Source organism: Camelus bactrianus, chromosome 1, assembly GCF_048773025.1.
Source record: "Camelus bactrianus isolate YW-2024 breed Bactrian camel chromosome 1, ASM4877302v1, whole genome shotgun sequence".
In the NCBI taxonomy this organism is placed as follows: domain Eukaryota; kingdom Metazoa; phylum Chordata; class Mammalia; order Artiodactyla; family Camelidae; genus Camelus; species Camelus bactrianus.
Genome location: NC_133539.1, coordinates 69,681,942 through 69,701,237, shown reverse-complemented (window position 1 = coordinate 69,701,237; position 19,296 = coordinate 69,681,942). Strand labels below are relative to the sequence as shown.

The following is a 19,296-nucleotide window of genomic DNA, read 5'->3' as shown; positions in this document are numbered from 1 at the left end:
AAGTCAGTGGAGCCCCAGAAGGGTCCAGACCCTTCTCTGAGTGAGCAAGCTTATGTATGAGGTAGAGAGAGAAGAGTTTGGCACTGAAATGATGCCGCATAGAAGACAAAAAGGAAAAATCAAAGTGGGGAAAAAAATGTGTCAAAAGCCTGGTAGGTGGATTCTAAGAAAAAGTGGAGGCCAGGGCTAGGGCTGGGCAGGGAGAGAATATTCAGAATATTTTAGAGTGCATTTTGAAACAAGTAATAGGTGATGACTGGATCGCAGGAGATGTCACACTAGACTGAGGAGTTAAGGGCACGAGTGGGGAAGGTGAGAGTAAGGAAGCAAACAGTCAGACTGGACTGGCGTTTGGGGAGCAGAATTGTATAAAGGGCCCTGAACGCAGAGCAGGTGAGTTTAAATTCTGTAAAATGGGATGTGGGTTGTGGCAGTAGCTTCTTGTGGGGCAGAAAGGGGACAAAAACCATGAGCAGCTCCAGCTAGGGCGGGTCTGAGAGAAAGAGCTTCGGGATGGGCTGGGGGCTGCTGAGGACATCTGAGGAGGGGTCATCTCGGGGCCCAACTGGGAACTGAGGAACAAGGGGGTAGCAGGTCTCTAGGCCACTCCCCCACCCCCCAGTCAGTAATGAGGTGGGACGCAGGGGCTCCCATTTGGTTCGACAACGAGCTCACTCCTGGGCTCGGAGAAGAGGATGCGTTTGTCAGCCCAGACAAATGAGGCTGCCTTCTGTTTTTAGAAAACTTTGCAAGACATTCCACAATACTTCTCTCAATAACTCATTTGAGCCTTTAATATGTCTCCAAGCCAGGAGATTCTTCCTCCCATTCCAAACGGCAATTCCTCATTTTAGAAGCACATTTCCCCCTTCTCATTCTTTCCTTAGCCGAGGTGAAGAGTAAAGAGGAACGGCCACTATTTCCTGTTGTGAATCCTTCACACACTCGAGGTCCATTCCCAGCACATTCTCCGCTTCTCTGCTCCAGGAAAAATTATTTAAAAAAAAGTTTTCTCATAGGTCCTGTTAACTGTCTCTGTGACTCTTCTCTTGTCTCTTTCCTGAGTACTTCTTTGGACATGGGGCACCAAACTGAGCACTCAGAGAGGCAGGGAAATGTAGTGGTGGGATGAGTGTAGGATATGGAGTGAGACAGACTGGGTATGAATAGCCCCTCCCCTGTTAACTAGTTGTATGTTCTTGAGCAAGTTGCATAAACTCTCTGAGTCTCAATGTTCTCATCTGTAAAATGAATCAATACTATTTATTTATCTTCTACCTGGGGAGCTGTGCCAGTTAAAAATGATGTCTGTGAACTTCTTGAAAGCCTTCAATAAATGACAGCTCCTATTTTTAGTATGGTTTGGAGCCATGCTGATTACATTGGGAATACCACCTTTCTAAGCACTTTAATACACTCTGATAGGCATACATGCTTAAAAAACTATACCGCTGAAGAATTCAGGTGGCAATTCTTGCCTCTGGTGGTCATATAAAACACAAACTGATCTTTTTCAGATACAGCAAAGCTATATACAGGACCAGGAACTGTGCTAAGAGAATCGTATTTTTATATTTACTCTCCACAAAAGTAGAACTACATGACACATCAAGTAGTTATTTCATTTGCAAAGGGACTTGAGTAATGATACCTTTAAAATTCTCATATTAACTGAACAAAATCATTGGAATTTTTTACACTGGAAAAGACTAGTAAGACTCCCACTGCATGTAAACTCACTCCAATCAGCTCCTTTATATCATTTTTCTTTCATAACCTGTAAGTGCTACTGGGCTAACAATGTTTTAAATGTTTTAAACAATGTGATCTTAAGTAAATAAAACTGCGCAGTGAAGCGCTGAAGGAAAATGTTAATAGTGCTCATGATGGGGGAGGGACAATATGATTTATTTGTCTACAATAAACCTTTACTTGTATAAAGAAAACTTGCTCAAAAATAGTACATACAATTTTATAAAGACATATTAGCATAATTATTTAAAAATATGTATATGGGGGAAGGGTATAGCTCAAGCAGTAGAGTGCACGCTTAGCATGCATGAGGTTCTGGGTTCAATCCCCAGTACCTCCTCTAAAAATAAACAAATAAGCCTAATTACCTCCCCCTACCAAAAAAAATTAAATTAAAATAAAATAAAAAAAATTAAAAATATGTATATTAAGTAAACTGCTAGAATGCACCAAAATGGCAATATTATGTTTTTGAGTGATGGGAGTATGAGTGACTGGTTTTTTCTTATTTTGACTCTTCTGAACTTTACAAATTATTAATAATGATTTTGAAATACACTATGCTGTCATACTATATGATGCATTAAGTTATATAATACTATTATTATTTTATTGAAAAAACTTTGTCAAGATAAATGAAGAAAAACAACATGCTTTATATTGCTACATTGAGACTCATACCCTATGACCAATAGTAATTATCTGTCTCTCTTAGAGAATCTCCAAACCTTCGAATTTTAATGGCTTTTCAGAGTCATCTAACATGACTATTATCTGATGTGGATTCTGTCTTTGTAATAATAAGAATATTAATAATATTAATAATAGTAGCTATCAGTAATGTGCCACACCTTTGTAATAAGTATTTAAATGCACTTTTTTTTAGATCTTCAAAATAATTCTATGAGATAAGGCACTTGTGACAGGGGGAACAGTGTCTTGAAGAGGTCCATCTTCTTATTCCTGGAACTTATGAATACGGATATGTTAGGTTGCATGGCAAAGGGCACCTGAGGGTGCAGGATGGAATCTGAACTGGCACTCTGCTGACCTTGAGATGGAGAGATTATCCTAGATTATCTGAGTGAATCCAGTGTCATTACAAGGGTCCTTTTAAGTAGAAGAAGGAGACAGAAGAGAGCCTGTCAGAGAGATACAACGCGATGAAGGGTTGACTGGCCATTGCCGACTTTAAAGACAGAAAGTGGCCACAAGCCAAGGAATGCGGGCAGCCTTTAAATGCAGGAAAAGACAAGGAAGTAGATTCTCCCCTAGAGGCTCTGGAAAGGAATGCAACCCTGATGATAGCCTGAGTTTAGTCCAGCGAGACCTAGTTCAGACTTCTGCCCTCTAAAACCATGATATAATAAATCTGTGTTGTTTTAAACCACTAAGTTTGTGGTAATTTGTTAGAGCAGCCATAGGAAACTAATACAGTATTATATTCCCATCTTACAGGTGAGCAGACTGAGGTTTAGAAGAGTAGCTTGGTCAAGGTCACATGTAGGTGGTGGTCAGTGACAACTCCAGCATTTGAATCCAGGTTGTCTGATGACAGAACCTGCACTCTTGGGCACTTGGCTCCACTGAGCCCCAGAATGATTGTCCAGCCCTTGCTTGGGCATAAAACTGAAAACTCACCACCCTGCTCCCCTGTCCATTGGCCCCCTGCACTTGAGGATGGCCCTAAATGGTGGAAATGATGTCCTCTACAGGGGGCTCAAACTGGTCCATCCAGTCACCCTTCCCATTGATTCATCATTCAAACTAACCTAATTCCTCTTTTATGAGAAATACTTTTTAAATATTTGAGGCTAATAATCACTTCTCCCTAAGTCTTCTCTTCTTTGGGTGAAACAATCCCCAATTCAGCCCTTCCTTATGAGACATGGTTTCAAATTCCAGCCCTTTCCCAACCTCTCCCTTCTGGAAAACAGCCAGACTGTCAACACCCATTTGAGGACCCAGCCAGTTGCTACCTTCCTCTGAATTTGTGTAATTTGATTTTCTTCCAGGAGGTTATCATGCTGACCTTAACCCTTCTGAACTCGATTATATACTGTATCTTGAGCTCTTTGATGGAAATATTTCTAGAGAGCAATCAATAAATAAACACTGATAACTTTTGGACTATCTGGCCCAAAGACTTGAAAACATAGCTGGCTTTCAAGTTCCTTCAGATATTATCACAAACTGATTCCACTCTTTGTTGACATGACTCATACCTTTCTTGTTCTAGCCTGGCTGGGGCTAGAAGAAAAGGCCTGTTAATCTACAGTAAGGAACTGTTCCGGCAAACAAGCATATTTGTAAGGAGCCTTGAGCTATCAGAGGCTTCTCACTGTACCAGTCCGAGAAATTGTGCTTGTCCAGTCCCACACAGACTTGGGAGCCAGGAGGAACACGAAGGCAACATTAAGAGTCAATGTCATTTCATCCCATTATATAAAATATTGTGACTCTTTAGAGCAGAGACCTGCACACAGATATTAATAACAACCTCCTAAAATCTTCAACCATCTACAACTTTAAATGGTCCACGTTGCTGTTCCCTCGTTTCTGCAAATAATCAAGGGCTGACTGTAAACAAATAAGACAGCCAAAAAAACCTGGTCTTCAGCAGTTGCATAATGACGAATGCCTGGTGAAAAAACATGACCCCATATTTCATTCATTTCACTCACCGCATCTCTCTAGAGGAGGGGTGGGGACAGTGGGGGATGAAACAGTTTTGTGGGCTAGTGTATAAACATTCAACTAATTAAGTAAGTTGCTCTGTTAGACCTGACTTGTAGACTTTAAGGTACTTGAACACAAAACATAAGGTTTGCATTTCCTTTATAAATACCTCCAGGAGTAAGAATAAAAATAGAAAATCCCATAATCAACTTCATTTGGAGCTTTTCTGAATCCTAAATGTTTGGAAAAAAATAGTTTGTTTTACTGAGGGAAACAGTTTGGACCTCGGGGTACCTAGGGCAGGTCTTTCTCGAGGTGCCGAGTATTAGATAATTCAGGCACAGAAGGAAGACTCCAACGGTGAGGATTTTAGCCCTGTCTGCTGCTGTTGTACATTTATGCTTTGGGAAAGTCAAATGTCTGGGCTGTAACATCGAGCTCCCTCACAGGGCTCCAGGAAAGAACAGCTTAGAATAGTTTCATTTTTAGATTAAAAAAAGAAAATCTGAAGTAAACGGTGATCGAGTTTATGCTTGTGACTGCAGAGCAGGCTACAGGTATTCAAGAAAGAAGGCCTTTTCGCTTCCCAGATTGTACGACTTGAGCTTTGCTGGCTTCTATTTTTGCCTCCCATAGAACATCGCTGTGTTCATCTAAAGTGGGAGACGAGGTGCTCGGTGGGTGAGGGGAGAATGAGCATCAATGAAGGAAGGGGAATCGCATCTCCAGTGTCACACTGCCTTGGGCCACCCACCTACCCACCAACTGTGCACTCCATGGCCCCAGCTGGTAGCCCAAAGGATCCATGCGGCACATGACACCAGTCCTGCAACTGTCCTTTACTCACTCTCACCCTGTTCCTCCTGTCCCCATGTCAGTGGGGCTCTGTGACCCTTACCTCGAACCTGCCTCTAGCCTGAACTTGGCATGTGGACATAGAATCGGTCTTCAGATCCCAGACTTCTGCCTCCTGGACATCCATGGAGCCAATGAAGGGAATTTTCTCTAAAGCCCTAGTCCTGTAGAATCCAACCCAATCCTAGCTAATTACTGCCATCCCTCCACCCATTAAGAGGAGGATTTGGACATATTCAATGTATCATAGCTGGAGCCTCCTCCAACTTTTCAGTTCAAGGGCCATGTTAATGAAGCAAAGACTCTATAACTGAATCCCATTTGCCACCCCATCAGAAAAGCCTTTTATTGTCAATGCTTTATTGCCAATTTAAGGCAATGCTTTCCTCATGCTTGTCATTCAACAATACTCAAAAACAAACACTTCCTGAGAACCTACTAGGTGCTGTGCACTTACACACTATCTCATAAAATACAGCAACCTTGCAAGATTTTCAAGGGAGGAAGCAAAGGATTAAAAAGATTAAGTCACTTGCCCAAGGTCACACAGCTAGTAAGTGGCAGAGCCAAGTTTTGATGCCAACTTAGACTATACCCTGCTGTCTCATTCTATAAATACCTATTAAGTGCTTAGTTATATGTGAGATGTATTTCCAACCTCTTAAGAACTCAGGCTTCACTAGGGCTTGTGGGGAACCCCTCACCAACTACTCCACAGGCCTGGCTCCGAGAAAGTGAACACTCCAGAGGCTGTTAATTGCCCAAGGGCTATTGGGAAAGGTGGTCAGCTTCTGGTAGAAATAAAGCACTGTTTCGGTCCCTTTCAAGGACCTAACAGGAAATATCTTGCTTCAGCCTGAACTGCTGAGGGACATATTCAAGTGGATGGCACTCAACAGGTTTAGAATAACACATTCCTCAAGTGCTCGGAGTTTCTGACCAACAGTGCAAAAATATCATAGTTAGACTTCACTTTCTGGACACTCATTAACAGTGACATTGGAAGTAGGGAGCTTTTATGTAAATGTTCCATACATACAAAACCCTTCACAGAGAGTTAATCCAGAAACTTCACTCTTGGATAGCTGGAAGACTTTGCTAGCCTTTTCAGCTCATCCGTAGACACTGACTACTGCCTATTTCAGGGACTGATAATCCCTCTCCCTTTCCCCCTAATTGGAACCCTCTTTCCTCCATTCTTTTACCTTTATTGAAAACTCCCCACTCTGTGAGGCCTGGCAAATGTGTCTTCTTTTTTTATTAACTCCTCTCTCCTTGTCAGGGCCAGCTCGTGAGTGTGAGATCTGTAGAGTCACATGGGGCCCCACCCTGAGAAGGGCCCTGACTTAAAACTCTTAATGGCTTTTGAACAAGGGGTCCCACATTTTCACTTTGCACTGAGCCATGCAAATCATGTAGTCAGTCCAGCTCCTTGGTGTGGACACAGATAGGGAGATGAGTCATACCACACAGGTAGTAAGACTGGTGGTACCCCCGTAGTCCCCCTTTGGAACTCAGCAGGCATCTTCCCATAGATATGACCCATAAATGTGGATCAAGCCGATAATAGCTCCACCCTCCTTAGCCTCAATTTCTCCACCTCTAAAATGGGAACAGTAGCACTTACCCTTACAGATTAATGCTAGCATTGGATGGGACCACGTATAAAGTGCCATCAGAATGTTTGATACGCAGTTGGTGTTTGCTAAACGGAATCCATGGAAGACAGCAGGTGCAGAAAACTAGTTTGAACTCTGGAGTTAGGAGCTATCTTAAATCATGTCGGCTTAATCCACTGCTTAAAAAGATGTATGACGATAATTGTGTGACTTAGCTTCTCCCAGCCTCTGTTCCTTTAACTGTAAAATGGGAATATTAATATTTACCTTGTAGGGTGATTTTGGGATTCAAATATTCTAATGTATTTAAAGAATCTAGTTTATCACCTGGCATTTCACAGGCACTGAAGAAATAACAGTTCTTAGTTTGGGTCTCATAATTATAACACTATTTCTTCACTCCACATGATTCATTTACAAGTGATGTTGGGATACAGCCTTAGTCAATGCCTTATACTATACAGCTTCCTGTGTGCTATGTGACCTACAAAATGTAACCGCCTTGCATGTGAAAATCCTTTCGTAAAAAATATTTTAGGATTATTTTTCCTTCTTTGCTAGACTATGAATTCTTCGAAGGCAGCAACCATGTCTTATTTACCCTTGTATCCTAGAACACCTTCTAACACATTAGATAATCTCAAGTGAATTAAATTTCTCTTTTGTTGTTTATGCCAACAATGAGATGATAAATTTCATAGCATTCCTAAATTAGCAATCAATGATTAGCCTGTTAATGATTAGGAAGTAGAATGTACCAAAAATAGCCCCATCCCTACCATTAAAGGCCTTTTAATCCTTGTCCATCACTCTTGGCTCATCCTCCAGCATCCTTGGGCCTGGTTCCTGCTCCATTAACAAAGCTATTCCACTAGGGAACATAACTTAGTTTTGTGCAAGCAACCACCTTCCCTGGCAACAACCTGTGTGGAGAGGCCACCAGGGGAAGAATTTCCTGAAACCCCAACAGTTGAGTCATAATTTGTTGCCTCTTAGGACTCAAAAGAGGGTTCAGAACTGTGACTTTTAACCATTTGAGGGTTTTGAGTCCCTTTGAGTCCCTTTGAGAACATAGTTATGGACAGTCTCTCCAGAAAAGTGTATTCAATATCCTATATACAATTTCAAGGTGTCCTTGGAGCTCCTGCAACCCTTGTACCTCAGATTAAGAATTCTTGTTAATACTGTCCATAAAACCAAAAGAGCAATGCAAAAGATTCATTTGTCCTTACAACAAACAAAATAGAAATACAGAATATCATACGAGAATATTATGAAAAACTATATGGAACCAAACTGGATAACCTAGAGGAGATGGACAAGTTTCTGGAAACATACTGTCCACCAAAACTGAATCAAGAAGAATCTGAACACTTGAACAATCCGATCACTAGAAAGGAAATAGAAGTAGCAATTAAAAACCTCCCTACAAATAAAAGTCCAGGACCGGACGGCTTCACCGGGGAATTCTACCAAACATACAAAGAAGAACTCATACCAGTCCTTCTCAAACTCTTCCAGACGATTGAAAAGGAAGGAATACTCCCAAACTCATTCTATGAAGCCACCATCACCCTGATACCAAAACCAGGCAAAGACACTACAAAAAAGAGAATTATAGGCCAATATCACTGATGAACATAGACGCCAAAATCCTCACCAAAATTTTAGCAAATAGAATCCAACAACACATAAAAAAGATTATACATCATGACCAAGTGGGGTTCATCCCAGGGACACAAGGCTGGTTCAACATACGCAAATCAATCAGTGTAATACATCACATCAACAAGAGAAAGGACAAAAACCACATGATCATCTCAATCGATGCAGAAAAAGCATTTGATAAAATTCAACACCCATTTATGATAAAAACTCTCGCCAGAGTGGGTATAGAGGGAACATATCTCAACATAATAAAAGCTATATATGACAAACCTACAGCCAGCATAGTACTCAACGGTGAAAAACTCAAAAGCTTCACACTAAAATCTGGGACAAGACAAGGATGCCCACTATCACCACTCCTATTCAACATAGTCCTGGAAGTCCTAGCCACAGCAGTCAGGCAAGAGAAAGAAATAAAAGGGATCCAAATTGGAAAAGAAGAGGTAAAAGTGTCATTATATGCTGATGACATGTTACTATATATAGAAAACCCTAAAAGGTCCACACAAAAGCTACTAGAGCTGATCGAAGAATTCAGCAAGGTAGCAGTTTACAAAATTAACGTTCAAAAATCAGTTGCATTTCTTTACACTAACGATAAATCAACAGAAGAAGAAAGTAAAGAAACAATCCCCTTTAAAATAGCACCCAAAGTAATAAAATATCTGGGAATAAATCTAACCAAGGAGGTGAAAGAATTATACACAGAAAACTATAAACCACTGATGAAGGAAATTAAAGAAGACTTTAAAAAATGGAAAGATATTCCATGCTCTTGGATTGGAAGAATCAATATTGTCAAAATGGTCACACTGCCCAAGGCAATCTACAGATTTAATGCAATCCCTATCCAATTACCCAGGACATATTTCACAGAACTAGAAAAAATCATAATAAAATTCATATGGAACCATCAAAGACCTAGAATTGCCAAAGCATTACTGAAGAGAAAGAAAGAGGCTGGAGGAATAACTCTCCCAGACTTCAGACAATACTATAGAGCTACAGTCATCAAGACAGCATGGTATTGGTACCAAAACAGACATATAGACCAATGGAACAGAATAGAGAGCCCAGAAATGAACCCACAAACTTTTGGTCAACTCATCTTTGACAAAGGAGGCAAGAATATACATTGGAATAAAGACAGTCTCTTCAGCAAATGGTGTTGGGAAAACTGGACAGCAGCATGTAAAACAATGAAGCTAGAACACTCCCTTACACCATATACAAAAATCAACTCAAAATGGATTAAAGACTTAAACATAAGACAAGATACAATAAACCTCCTAGAGGAAAACATAGGCAAAACATTATCTGACATACATTTAAAAAATTTTCTCCTAGAAGAAATAAAAGCAAGAATAAACAAATGGGACCTAATGAAACTTACAAGCTTCTGCACAGCAAAGGAAACCAGAAATAAAACAAGAAGAAAACCTACGGAATGGGAGAAAATTTTTGCAAGTGAAACCGACAAAGGCTTGATCTCCAGAATATATAAGCAGCTCATACGACTCAATAAGAAAAAAATAAACAACCCAATCCAAAAATGGGCAGAAGACCTAAACAAGCAGTTCTCCAAGGAAGACATACAAATGATCAAAAGGCACATGAAAAAATGCTCAATATCACTAATTATCAGAGAAATGCAAATCAAAACTACAATGAGGTATCACCTCACACCAGTCAGAATGGCCGTCATTCAAAAATCCACAAATGACAAATGCTGGAGAGGCTGTGGAGAAAGGGGAACCCTCCTACACTGCTGGTGGGAATGCAGTTTGGTGCAGCCACTATGGAAAACAGTGTGGAGATTCCTCAAAAGACTAGGAATAGACTTACCATATGACCCAGGAATCCCACTCCTGGGCTTGTATCCAGAAGGAAATCTACTTCAGGATGACACCTGCACCCCAATGTTCATAGCAGCACTATTTACAATAGCCAAAACATGGAAACAGCCTAAATGTCCACCAACAGGTGACTGGATAAAGAAGATGTGGTATATTTATACAATGGAATACTACTCAGCCATAAAAACTGACAACATAATGCCATTTGCAGCAACATGGATGCTCCTGGAGAATGTCATTCTAAGTGAAGTAAGCCAGAAAGAGAAAGAAAAATACCATATGAGATTGCTCATATGTGGAATCTACAAAACAAAAACAAAAACAAACAAACAAACAAAAACAAAGCATAAATAAAGGACAGAAATAGACTCACAGACAGAGAATACAGACTTGTGGTTACCAGGGGGGTGGAGGGTGGGAAGGGATAGACTGGGATTTCAAAATTGTAGAATAGACTACACTGTATAGCACAGGGAAATATACACAAAATGTTATGATAACTCACAGAGAAAAAAATGTGACAATGAGTGTGTATATGTCCATGAATAACTGAAAAATTGTGCTGAACACTGGAATTTGACACAACATTGTAAAATGATTATAAATCAATAAAAAATGTTAAAAAAAAAAAGATTCATTTGTCCTGAAATTCTAGCTCTGATTAGTCACATTCCTTTGTTCAAAACAAAACAAAACAGTTACAACTCCCTAGATTTAACCTTAGGGTTATCCCCAAGGGCCCAGTCCCAGGCCTTAATGGTAAGGGCATCCAGCCAAGCAGTGACTATTCTTTGGAAAACCTAAGTTCAGCCAGTAAAACAAAGCCTTGTTTGATAATATCGTTTATATTTCCAAATCCCGGGTATCAGGCTTTCTTCCTATCCCTTGTGGCCCTTCCTAAATTTAGCCACTGGTGTAATGGGGTAACCATGGCAACAACCACCTGCCTATTTAAAACCATCTCCAAAGCTAAATAAGGAAGGCTGGGAAAAAATGGCTGCTCGCCTGCCTCTCAGTGGGCAAGTTGGGCACTCCTGGGCATTTTCAACACAAGCAAGCAGGCGGGGAGAAGCACCATGGACTCAAAGTTCTTAATGGGAAGTGTTCTGGGACCTTGTGAAACAGGGCCTACCACTATGCCACTGAGTCTTCATTCACCAGTAGGCACATGGATTTACATACAAATCCCCATGACTGTCATCCTAGGTGACCACACCACCTTGACCTCAACCAGGTGAAGGGTGAGGTGTGCAGCCAACTACAAAGAGTAGTCTTGTTGATGCAGTCTGGGAAGTGGGGAGGAAAAGCAGTCATTCAGCTCACAGTGAAATTGTTCATGATACTTGGCGCTGAAACGCAGAGTTACACCTTTTTTTCTGACAGAAGTATCTTCCTAACTGTACTTAACCATGTGGATGACTGATGATTGCTCTATTTGTGTCATATATTGACCTGTCCATTGATTTCTGGAGTATGGAGAAATTCCTGCCTCCTTCTGCTTCCTTGCTCTCTGCAAACAACAGAGGTTTTGTTTCTTTCCAGGAAGAGACCACACGACAGACCACAGTGAACCGCTTGCTCTTCCCCTATCCCTCCTTTGGATCTTTTTATACTCTTGGTTCCTCCTCCGTAGGTTGCCCTTCTCTTTCTGTCAACCTGGAAAGTACTTGTTTTCTGTGTCTTGGTTCAAGCATCTCTGTAGTTTGAAGACCCTCCACATCAAATTCTATGTCCTTGCTTTGCGTTACCTTGATTCACATCACTGAACATAAATCACTCTGCATTATCTGCTGTCTGGTCTTTCTCCCACCCCGGACTGTGAGTCCCCTAAACAAGTCTATCCAAAACACCTACACAACAGACCAGAGCCTGGTACTGTTCTCCAAAGATACATTCATTGAATGAATGAATGAATGAATGAACGAACCCCTCCATGGATTTCACAAACATTTGGCATCTTAACAACCATGTGTACACGAGTATGCAGAAGGGTCCCCTGTGAAAAGATAGCATTAAAAGTCTGCACTGGAGGAAAGAGAAAGAGTACTTTTTTAAAAGTGATTTTTTGTGTATACATTACAGTGAAAAAGATTGCGAGAGGAGCATCCATTGATTTGCAAGTCTGTGGCTTTAGCAGGAGTAGGGGCTGAAAGTATACAAGTTAACAGTGTCTTATGAGTCGGCTTGGTGTGTGTGTGAGAAAGGACATCTTAAAAAGGTTAGCGCAGCTACTATTAGATCCCACAGATCACTTTTCCTGAAGTCTAAGTAGCTTCATTTTGTTCCGTTTCTGAGCCCTAGACACTTTCTTATTCTCGGTTAACCTTCCAGGCAGGCGAGGGCGGGGGAGGTAAGGAGGAGGAATGAAAATGATGGCGGTCTATGGGCGTGCCCGGCCTTAAATGAATGTGGGCAGTTAACACTGGGCTTCTGCTTTGTGGGCTAAATAAAGCCAAGTCCCATAGGCTCAACCTGAACCCAAATTAATACCCGCTCTTCTTCCCACCTGCCTGAGGGTGGGGTGGGATCCAGCGGTCGTTTGAGATGGTATAACAAAGAGGAAAAAGGATGCAAATTAACCACCGAGAAAAGTAACTTAAGAACTCCATGGGTTAGCTCTATGCCACTCATCGGCAGAAGGGTCTGACTTGGTCTGCAAAAGAGCTGATTCTCTCTTCCCTTTCGTTTCTGGACCTAACATCCAAATTTCAGAGGGCGCGCAGGCTGAGGCTGGGCTCCGGTGGGCTCCGGGCCGCCTCTGTGGGGCCTCCCTCTGCTGCCCTCTGCTGGCAGGGGAGGCGGAGGCACCTTCCTCTCAGCCCGGCCGGGAGCGGCCGCCCCCTCCCCTTTGAGCCGGAGGGAAGCTGAGGTCCCTGCCCCCTTCCTGCCCCTTTCCTGAAGAATCACGGGTTGGGGTGGGGCAGCTGTACGTTTTGAGAAAGCGCTGCGCCCCAGGAAGGGGGTCTATTTATCGAAGAGCAGACTCCCCCACTCCCCAAGGCGGGCACATCACGCCAGCCCTTCTGGTCCCGTAATCCCATATCCTCCCTCTGCACAACATCCTCTGGGAGGGGACCGGCGGCCAGAATGTGGCAGGTTTCTGACATTGTTTTCTTCTTGGAAATGGAAACCCTCCTTCCGGCAACGTGGCAGTAAAGCACTGGGCAGCCGGGCCAAGAACGCTTGGGTGAGAGCAGGTGGAGGCCCCCGACCTGCGGGCCGCGTGGGCGGGGCAGGGGGGCAGGGCAGCCGGGGTACAGCCGCAGGGCCCTCTTACCTGCTGTTGAATTTTTCAGGGTGTTTCTCTCGCATCATATGGAACCTGTGTGCAATGGAAGCATCCTGAAAAGGAAAGACAGAAAGCAGATCCCTGGTAAGTGGTCCTGACCCTGAGCGACGTGGAAGGAAGCAAGGGAGCACACATTGTCACTGAAATAGCCCAAATCTCACAGGGGAAAACCGGGAGGCCCCCCACAGAGGCTGGACACCAGGCCCAGCATTAGGGGCGACTGCCATCAATGCTCCTAGAGCCTTTACCACTTGACTCCTCGCAATATTTGCTCTCTACTCGCCTTAGTCTGGGGTAAGTGAAGGGGTCCCTGCTGCCCTTTGGGGAGAGGGAGTCTGTCTGGGTCTGAGGGCAGTGAGAACGCTGAAGCCCCTGTGGGGCCGAGTGTGAGCCTTTGGAAATGCCTGGCCCTATTCACTCTTAAAAGAAATACTTTGTATTCTGGAATATTTTAAGACTCATAAGAAGTTGCAAAAATAGTACAGAGAGTTCCTCTGTCCCTTTCACCCAGTGATAACATCTTACATAACTAGAGTACACTGTCAAAACCAGAAAACCCATGTTGGTAGATTCTTTTACATATTAACTCTTAATCATCCATATCAGTAGGTCTAATTGGTAGCACTGGATGACATGCTTAGCCAGATAATTTAAAATGTGTATTTAAACTTCCAGCTTCTGCCTCTTGAACATTCTATGAAAATGACTCCCCAAGGTCATTGAGAGTCTCATTACCACATTGTGTGGACACTTTGCTGTCCTCCTGTTAGCACGTTCCTTTGCTACACTTTGGCCACCGGCTCTTGGAACTCAAAGTGAGGATGGCTCTCATGACCCCGTGCTTCCGGGCGCTCCATCCTCGGACCACACCTTCTTACTTCTGAGTGCATCCCGCAGCCTACACTGCATGCCATGGGCCATCTCAAGTTCTCAGAGTTGACTAGCATCTAGATGCCCACATCTCCACAGTGTATATATCTCTAGAACCAACCCTGAATTTCAGACCTAAAACTGAACACATCTTTCCTCCTCCAGCTTGGTCTTCTGCCCTTGTTAATGGTCTCCTTTTCTAGCAGAAGAATGTGTAACAACCCTTCACTGCTCAGGCCTCCTGCCAGCCGGTCGGGTGCAGGTGGTGGATTTTAGAAATAAACAGGCTAATTGAGCTGGGGTAGGGGGAGGAGCAACAGAAACAAGGGAGCTGATTCAGATTTGTGCAGGGAAAAAAAGATACAGAAACTCATTTACTGGAATGTGTAGCTAAAAGAAAACTCTTAATTCCATACGGTGAATTTTGAGCTAGTGCATATTAATAATTTCTTTTCTTGAAACGGAAATTCTGCAAAAGAAAATTTCTGAATTTTGTTTTTAACATCAGGAGGTGTAGTTCAGTGAAGAAGCTTTGCTTTTTTTTGAGCATGTGCTGGGTGTGGTGAGTAAAATGCTAGTTAATGGTGGGGACAGAAAATCCAGAAGCAAGTTAGGGGGCAACGAGGAGCTTTTGTAATATTTGCACTTGGCAGAGGAGTAAACCCAGCTAGCAGCCCCCTACTGAAAGACAGGGCAAGTCAAGGATATGGGCTTATTTTGGCAAACATCTTTGCTGAAATAATGTCTTGGGAATTTAACATTTAAGATCTAGTTATTGAGTTGTTAGTTTTTTGTTTAAGACATATCTTGGGTTGAAGTTTAGGCAGCCATGTGGACAGCGGTGGGAGATGTGCAAAGCCCCGGGGGGGCCTGTGTCCCCTGGGTCTGCCCAGCCTGCCCAGCTTCTCCAGGAAGGAGCCTTCATGCTCCCAGAGTCTGCCCACCTCCCTCTTTCTGAGCAAGTTTCATGAACACTCTGAGTAAGATTCATGTGACATCTGTCAAATGCTTCTTGCTCTAGAATTCAAGAAAACATTCCATCTACTTGTGTTCTTTTGAAGCACTAATTTTCTTCTGTCAGAAAAAAAAAAAAAAAAGAAGAAGAAAGAAAAGAAAAAAGCAACCACATGCTGCCTGGCACGGTTTGTGCTTCACTGTCCCCCACCCCCAGTGCTGCTGTGACTGGCTCCTAGTTCTTTAGTTCCCTGGGATATGCGCACAGGCCCCTTCCCTCTGTGTAGTTCCAATTATCCTTGTTTTTTTTCTTCCTAACTGGGTTTTGCAAAGCTTCTTTTCACAAAGACCAGCCTTTACAATATTATTAGTTAAGCATGTGGTTCCTAATTTGACAATGTCATCCCGTGGTAAATACACAAAGTGGTAGGGTCCTTTGCCATTCAGTTCTGAAAAGGCAACGATGATACAGACTCTGATGGTATTTCCCTGCCTGGGGATTGAAAAGAGAGTCAAGATTCACCTTCACCCTCTGTTGGGCTTCTCTCTGTCAGGCACTGAGCTGTACTTACACTCAGTAGGGATTTCATTTAGAAATCAGTGCTGCTATAATGGTTCCCACCCTTTCTTGTAATAATTACAACAAAATGAGACTTCTGTTCAGAAGGTGGGGGGTGGGGGGGACTGCAAACCCCGGAGGTGATGATGGTCTTTCTGACGGCCTCACTCTCCCAGCTCCTTTCTGTGAGGCATGGGGTAAGAAGAAGATGAAAGCAGTACGGATACACGTCTGCTCTCTCCTGAACCAAAACTCCAAGTATAGAGTTGGACAAAAGATTTTTGTGCCCTTTCCAAATAGAAGTCATTTGGACTCTGAGGTATTTAGATGTCTAGGCCAGTACTATCCAATAGAAATAAATTAAAAAAAATTTTAGTAGCCACATCTAAAAAGTGAAAAGAAACAGATGGAATTAATTTTAATAATATATTTCAATATACTGTGAAATTTGGTGCGTATTTTACACTTACAGCGTCTCTTGGCTTAGACCAGCCCCGTGTCCAGCGCACAGTAGCCACAAGCGGCTCATGGCTGCCACACTGGACAGTCTAGTCCAATAGTCTAGTCACTTTGGCAACTTACAGAGACTTAAAAAAACCAGAAAGGAGACAATAAGACATTATTTGGAATGTGGATTATTCTGAAAAATTACGGCAGATTGGGGAATGAAGAAGAGTGTAGACCTCTTGTCCCAGACCCCTCTCAGGGAATCCCATGGTTCTAGAACCCTCCTGGCTCTCATAGGTGACAGATAAGAACCTCAGACTGAGGGAATTTAAAAGGTTGCAATTTAAAATGATGACTTTCTGACAAATTACCTAACGGGTTTACCAGTGAAGTCTAACAAGTACAGCCTGTCAGGTGGAAAATGTTGTGTGGGTCAGTGTGATGACTGTGGCCTCTCCTTGGCCCCTGGGTTCCCTCAGCATCAGAAATAGATTTCATTGACTCAAGGGATTAGCTGTTCACTCGTCCTGTTAAGGCTCAGTGAAAGCAGAGCCTGTGGGGCGCTCAGAATTACACACACCCCAGGAATTACTGTGCAGTCCCCAGCTTCCTGTCACTGATACCTGGCCATCCTGACATTTCTGCAAATCCAAAAATAAAGAGCAGGGATGGGGAGGCCAGAGAAGTCAGGAAGCAGCATCCTGAATGACTGTGTTTAAAATCTCCTGCCAATGGATGTCATCAGTTAGAGGGACTGAGAAGGCCAGCCGTCTCAACTCTTCGCTGGTGGGGTGCTGGCATGTCTGGAGGTGATGGGAATCTGCTGACAGTGAGGCCCTTGTCACTCCCTCCATAGGCCAGGAGAGTCTGCCTTGTTTATCCCTCCATCTGTTAAATGGGTTCAGTTGGCGCCCAGGGGAGCGAGTGAACTCACCAGGGAGAATTCTTTACCACCTAGGGGCACCACAGCAGCGGTCATTGTCACCACCTTTATAAATGCAGGCAGCAGACATCTGATACCAATAAGATATTCTAGGTCCTTCAAAAGAGGCAAAGACTTTGCAGGGCTCTCTTTGCCAAAGGAGTCCGGCTCTAATCATCTTAAGGAAGTAAAACTGTGGGTTGGTTTACATATTACTTCTCCTCTTACAAAGTTTGGGAAGTCAAATAGGGAGCAAGAGCTTCTGCAAATGTCAGCCCCAGATTCTCTGAGGGTTACAGGTTGGCTACTTGTTTTCTCAAGAATTTCCCTTTCCAACTTTTAAAGAGTGAGCACACAATCCCTGCAAACATTTTGTTGGGAGACGGCTAAGGGTACAGCAGTGAGATCAAAGCAGACCTGGTTCTTCACTGCTTGGCAATAAAATATTAAACATGCACAAGCTACAGGTGTATGAAAAAAATTGTGAGGAAGATATTGTGCAGTTCTTCATAATCTGAATGATGAATGGATTGGATGATTATAGGTCAGCCCAGGGCAAATAAACACCTTGACCACCGAGGGAAATGGAGAATCTCTTCACATGCATTTCCCTGGGGGACAATTAGTTGGTATTCTTTCCTCCTTTTGTGCCTTCCCTCCCTCCCTCCTTCCTTCTTCCACCCCTCACTCCCTTCTCCCAAACACTTCCTTCTTATTTATAACCGGGAATTAAAACCAAGCTCAGTCTTGCTTCTTGGGATTAGGGCTTGGTTATCTAGTTGAGGGGAGGTCATCTATTCGTTTTTAGCCATTTCATCCATTTGGTCAGCAGATACTAAGTGAGTATCATTTTTTTGCATACGGCGCTGTGTAGAGATGGACAGGGAGGCTTTAGGAATCCTGTCGGTTCTGGCAGCTAGAGCTGGGCGTGTTAAGAAAGAGAAGACTTGGGGCTGAGGACTCTGAAGGCAGCTGTGGATGTAACCTGCCATCTGTAAGCTCCCAGGCAGGTCACCCTGTCCTGCAGCTCAGCTCTCATTTCTGGCTCATTGCTGACAGGTGCTGGTTCCCCCTCCTTCAGATCTGGCTTCTGCTCCTGTGAAGAACCACTTCTTTGACCATCCTTCTTTGCTCTAATGGCTTGTCTTCACCCACCGAGGACTTGATCGGGACCATCTACATCAGAATTACCTCAGAGGCCTGTTAAAAATGCAAATTCCCAGGGACAGACTGGGAGTTCAAAATTTGTGGATACTGACAGGCATATGTAGAATAGATAAACAAGATTATACTGTATAGCACAGGGAAATATATACAAGATCTTGTGGTAGCTCACAGTGAAAACAAATGTGACAATGAATATATGTATGTTCATGTACAACTGAAAAATTGTGCTCTACACTGGAATTTGACACAACATTGTAAAATGACTATAACTCAATAAAAAAATGTTTAAAAAAATGCAAATTCCCAGACCCTTCCCAGACCAACTGAATCAGAGTATGAATCAGGATCTGTCGTGGGGGTGGAATCTGTATTTCTGACCAAGGGTATGGGTGAGGTATAAGCGAGCCATCACACCCTACATTTTGAGGTCCCCCCACCCCCCGTGCTGCTGCATGAAGCTGCAGGGGCTGGGCAGAGGCTGCATGGCTCACGGTCCACAGCCAGGTGGGCTCTGGAGCTTGACACTAGTGATTCCCTTCTCTCCCACTCATCAGCTTGGACTTGACTCTATCTTTTTAAGCTACTGTTCCTTCTTACAAAATGTAAAGGAGCAATGGCTAAACCTACTAATAAGGACACTCTGCCTGGTGTGCATTAGG

The 19,296-nt window shown here is 43.1% G+C and overlaps 1 protein-coding gene and 1 long non-coding RNA gene across 10 annotated transcripts in view; one reads left to right on the top strand and one right to left on the bottom strand.

Moving 5' to 3' along the window:
• The window catches only part of DGKG (diacylglycerol kinase gamma), a 201,404-nt gene that overhangs the window by 82,135 nt on the left and 99,973 nt on the right, over positions 1-19,296 (bottom strand). For all 9 annotated transcript variants that reach the window (XR_012507846.1, XR_012507847.1, XR_006726462.2 and 6 more), the window contains one exon: positions 13,707-13,771. Coding sequence is in view for 6 of the 9 variants with exons in the window: in XM_045519746.2 (XP_045375702.2) it covers positions 13,707-13,771 (65 nt within the window). In the remaining 3 variants the exon portion in view is untranslated. The remainder of the gene's footprint in view (positions 1-13,706; positions 13,772-19,296) is intronic.
• Positions 13,218-18,937, top strand: LOC105072324 (uncharacterized). The gene is made up of 3 exons (XR_835614.3): positions 13,218-13,616; positions 13,726-13,802; positions 18,530-18,937. It is a non-coding gene; the product is annotated as an uncharacterized LOC105072324 (long non-coding RNA).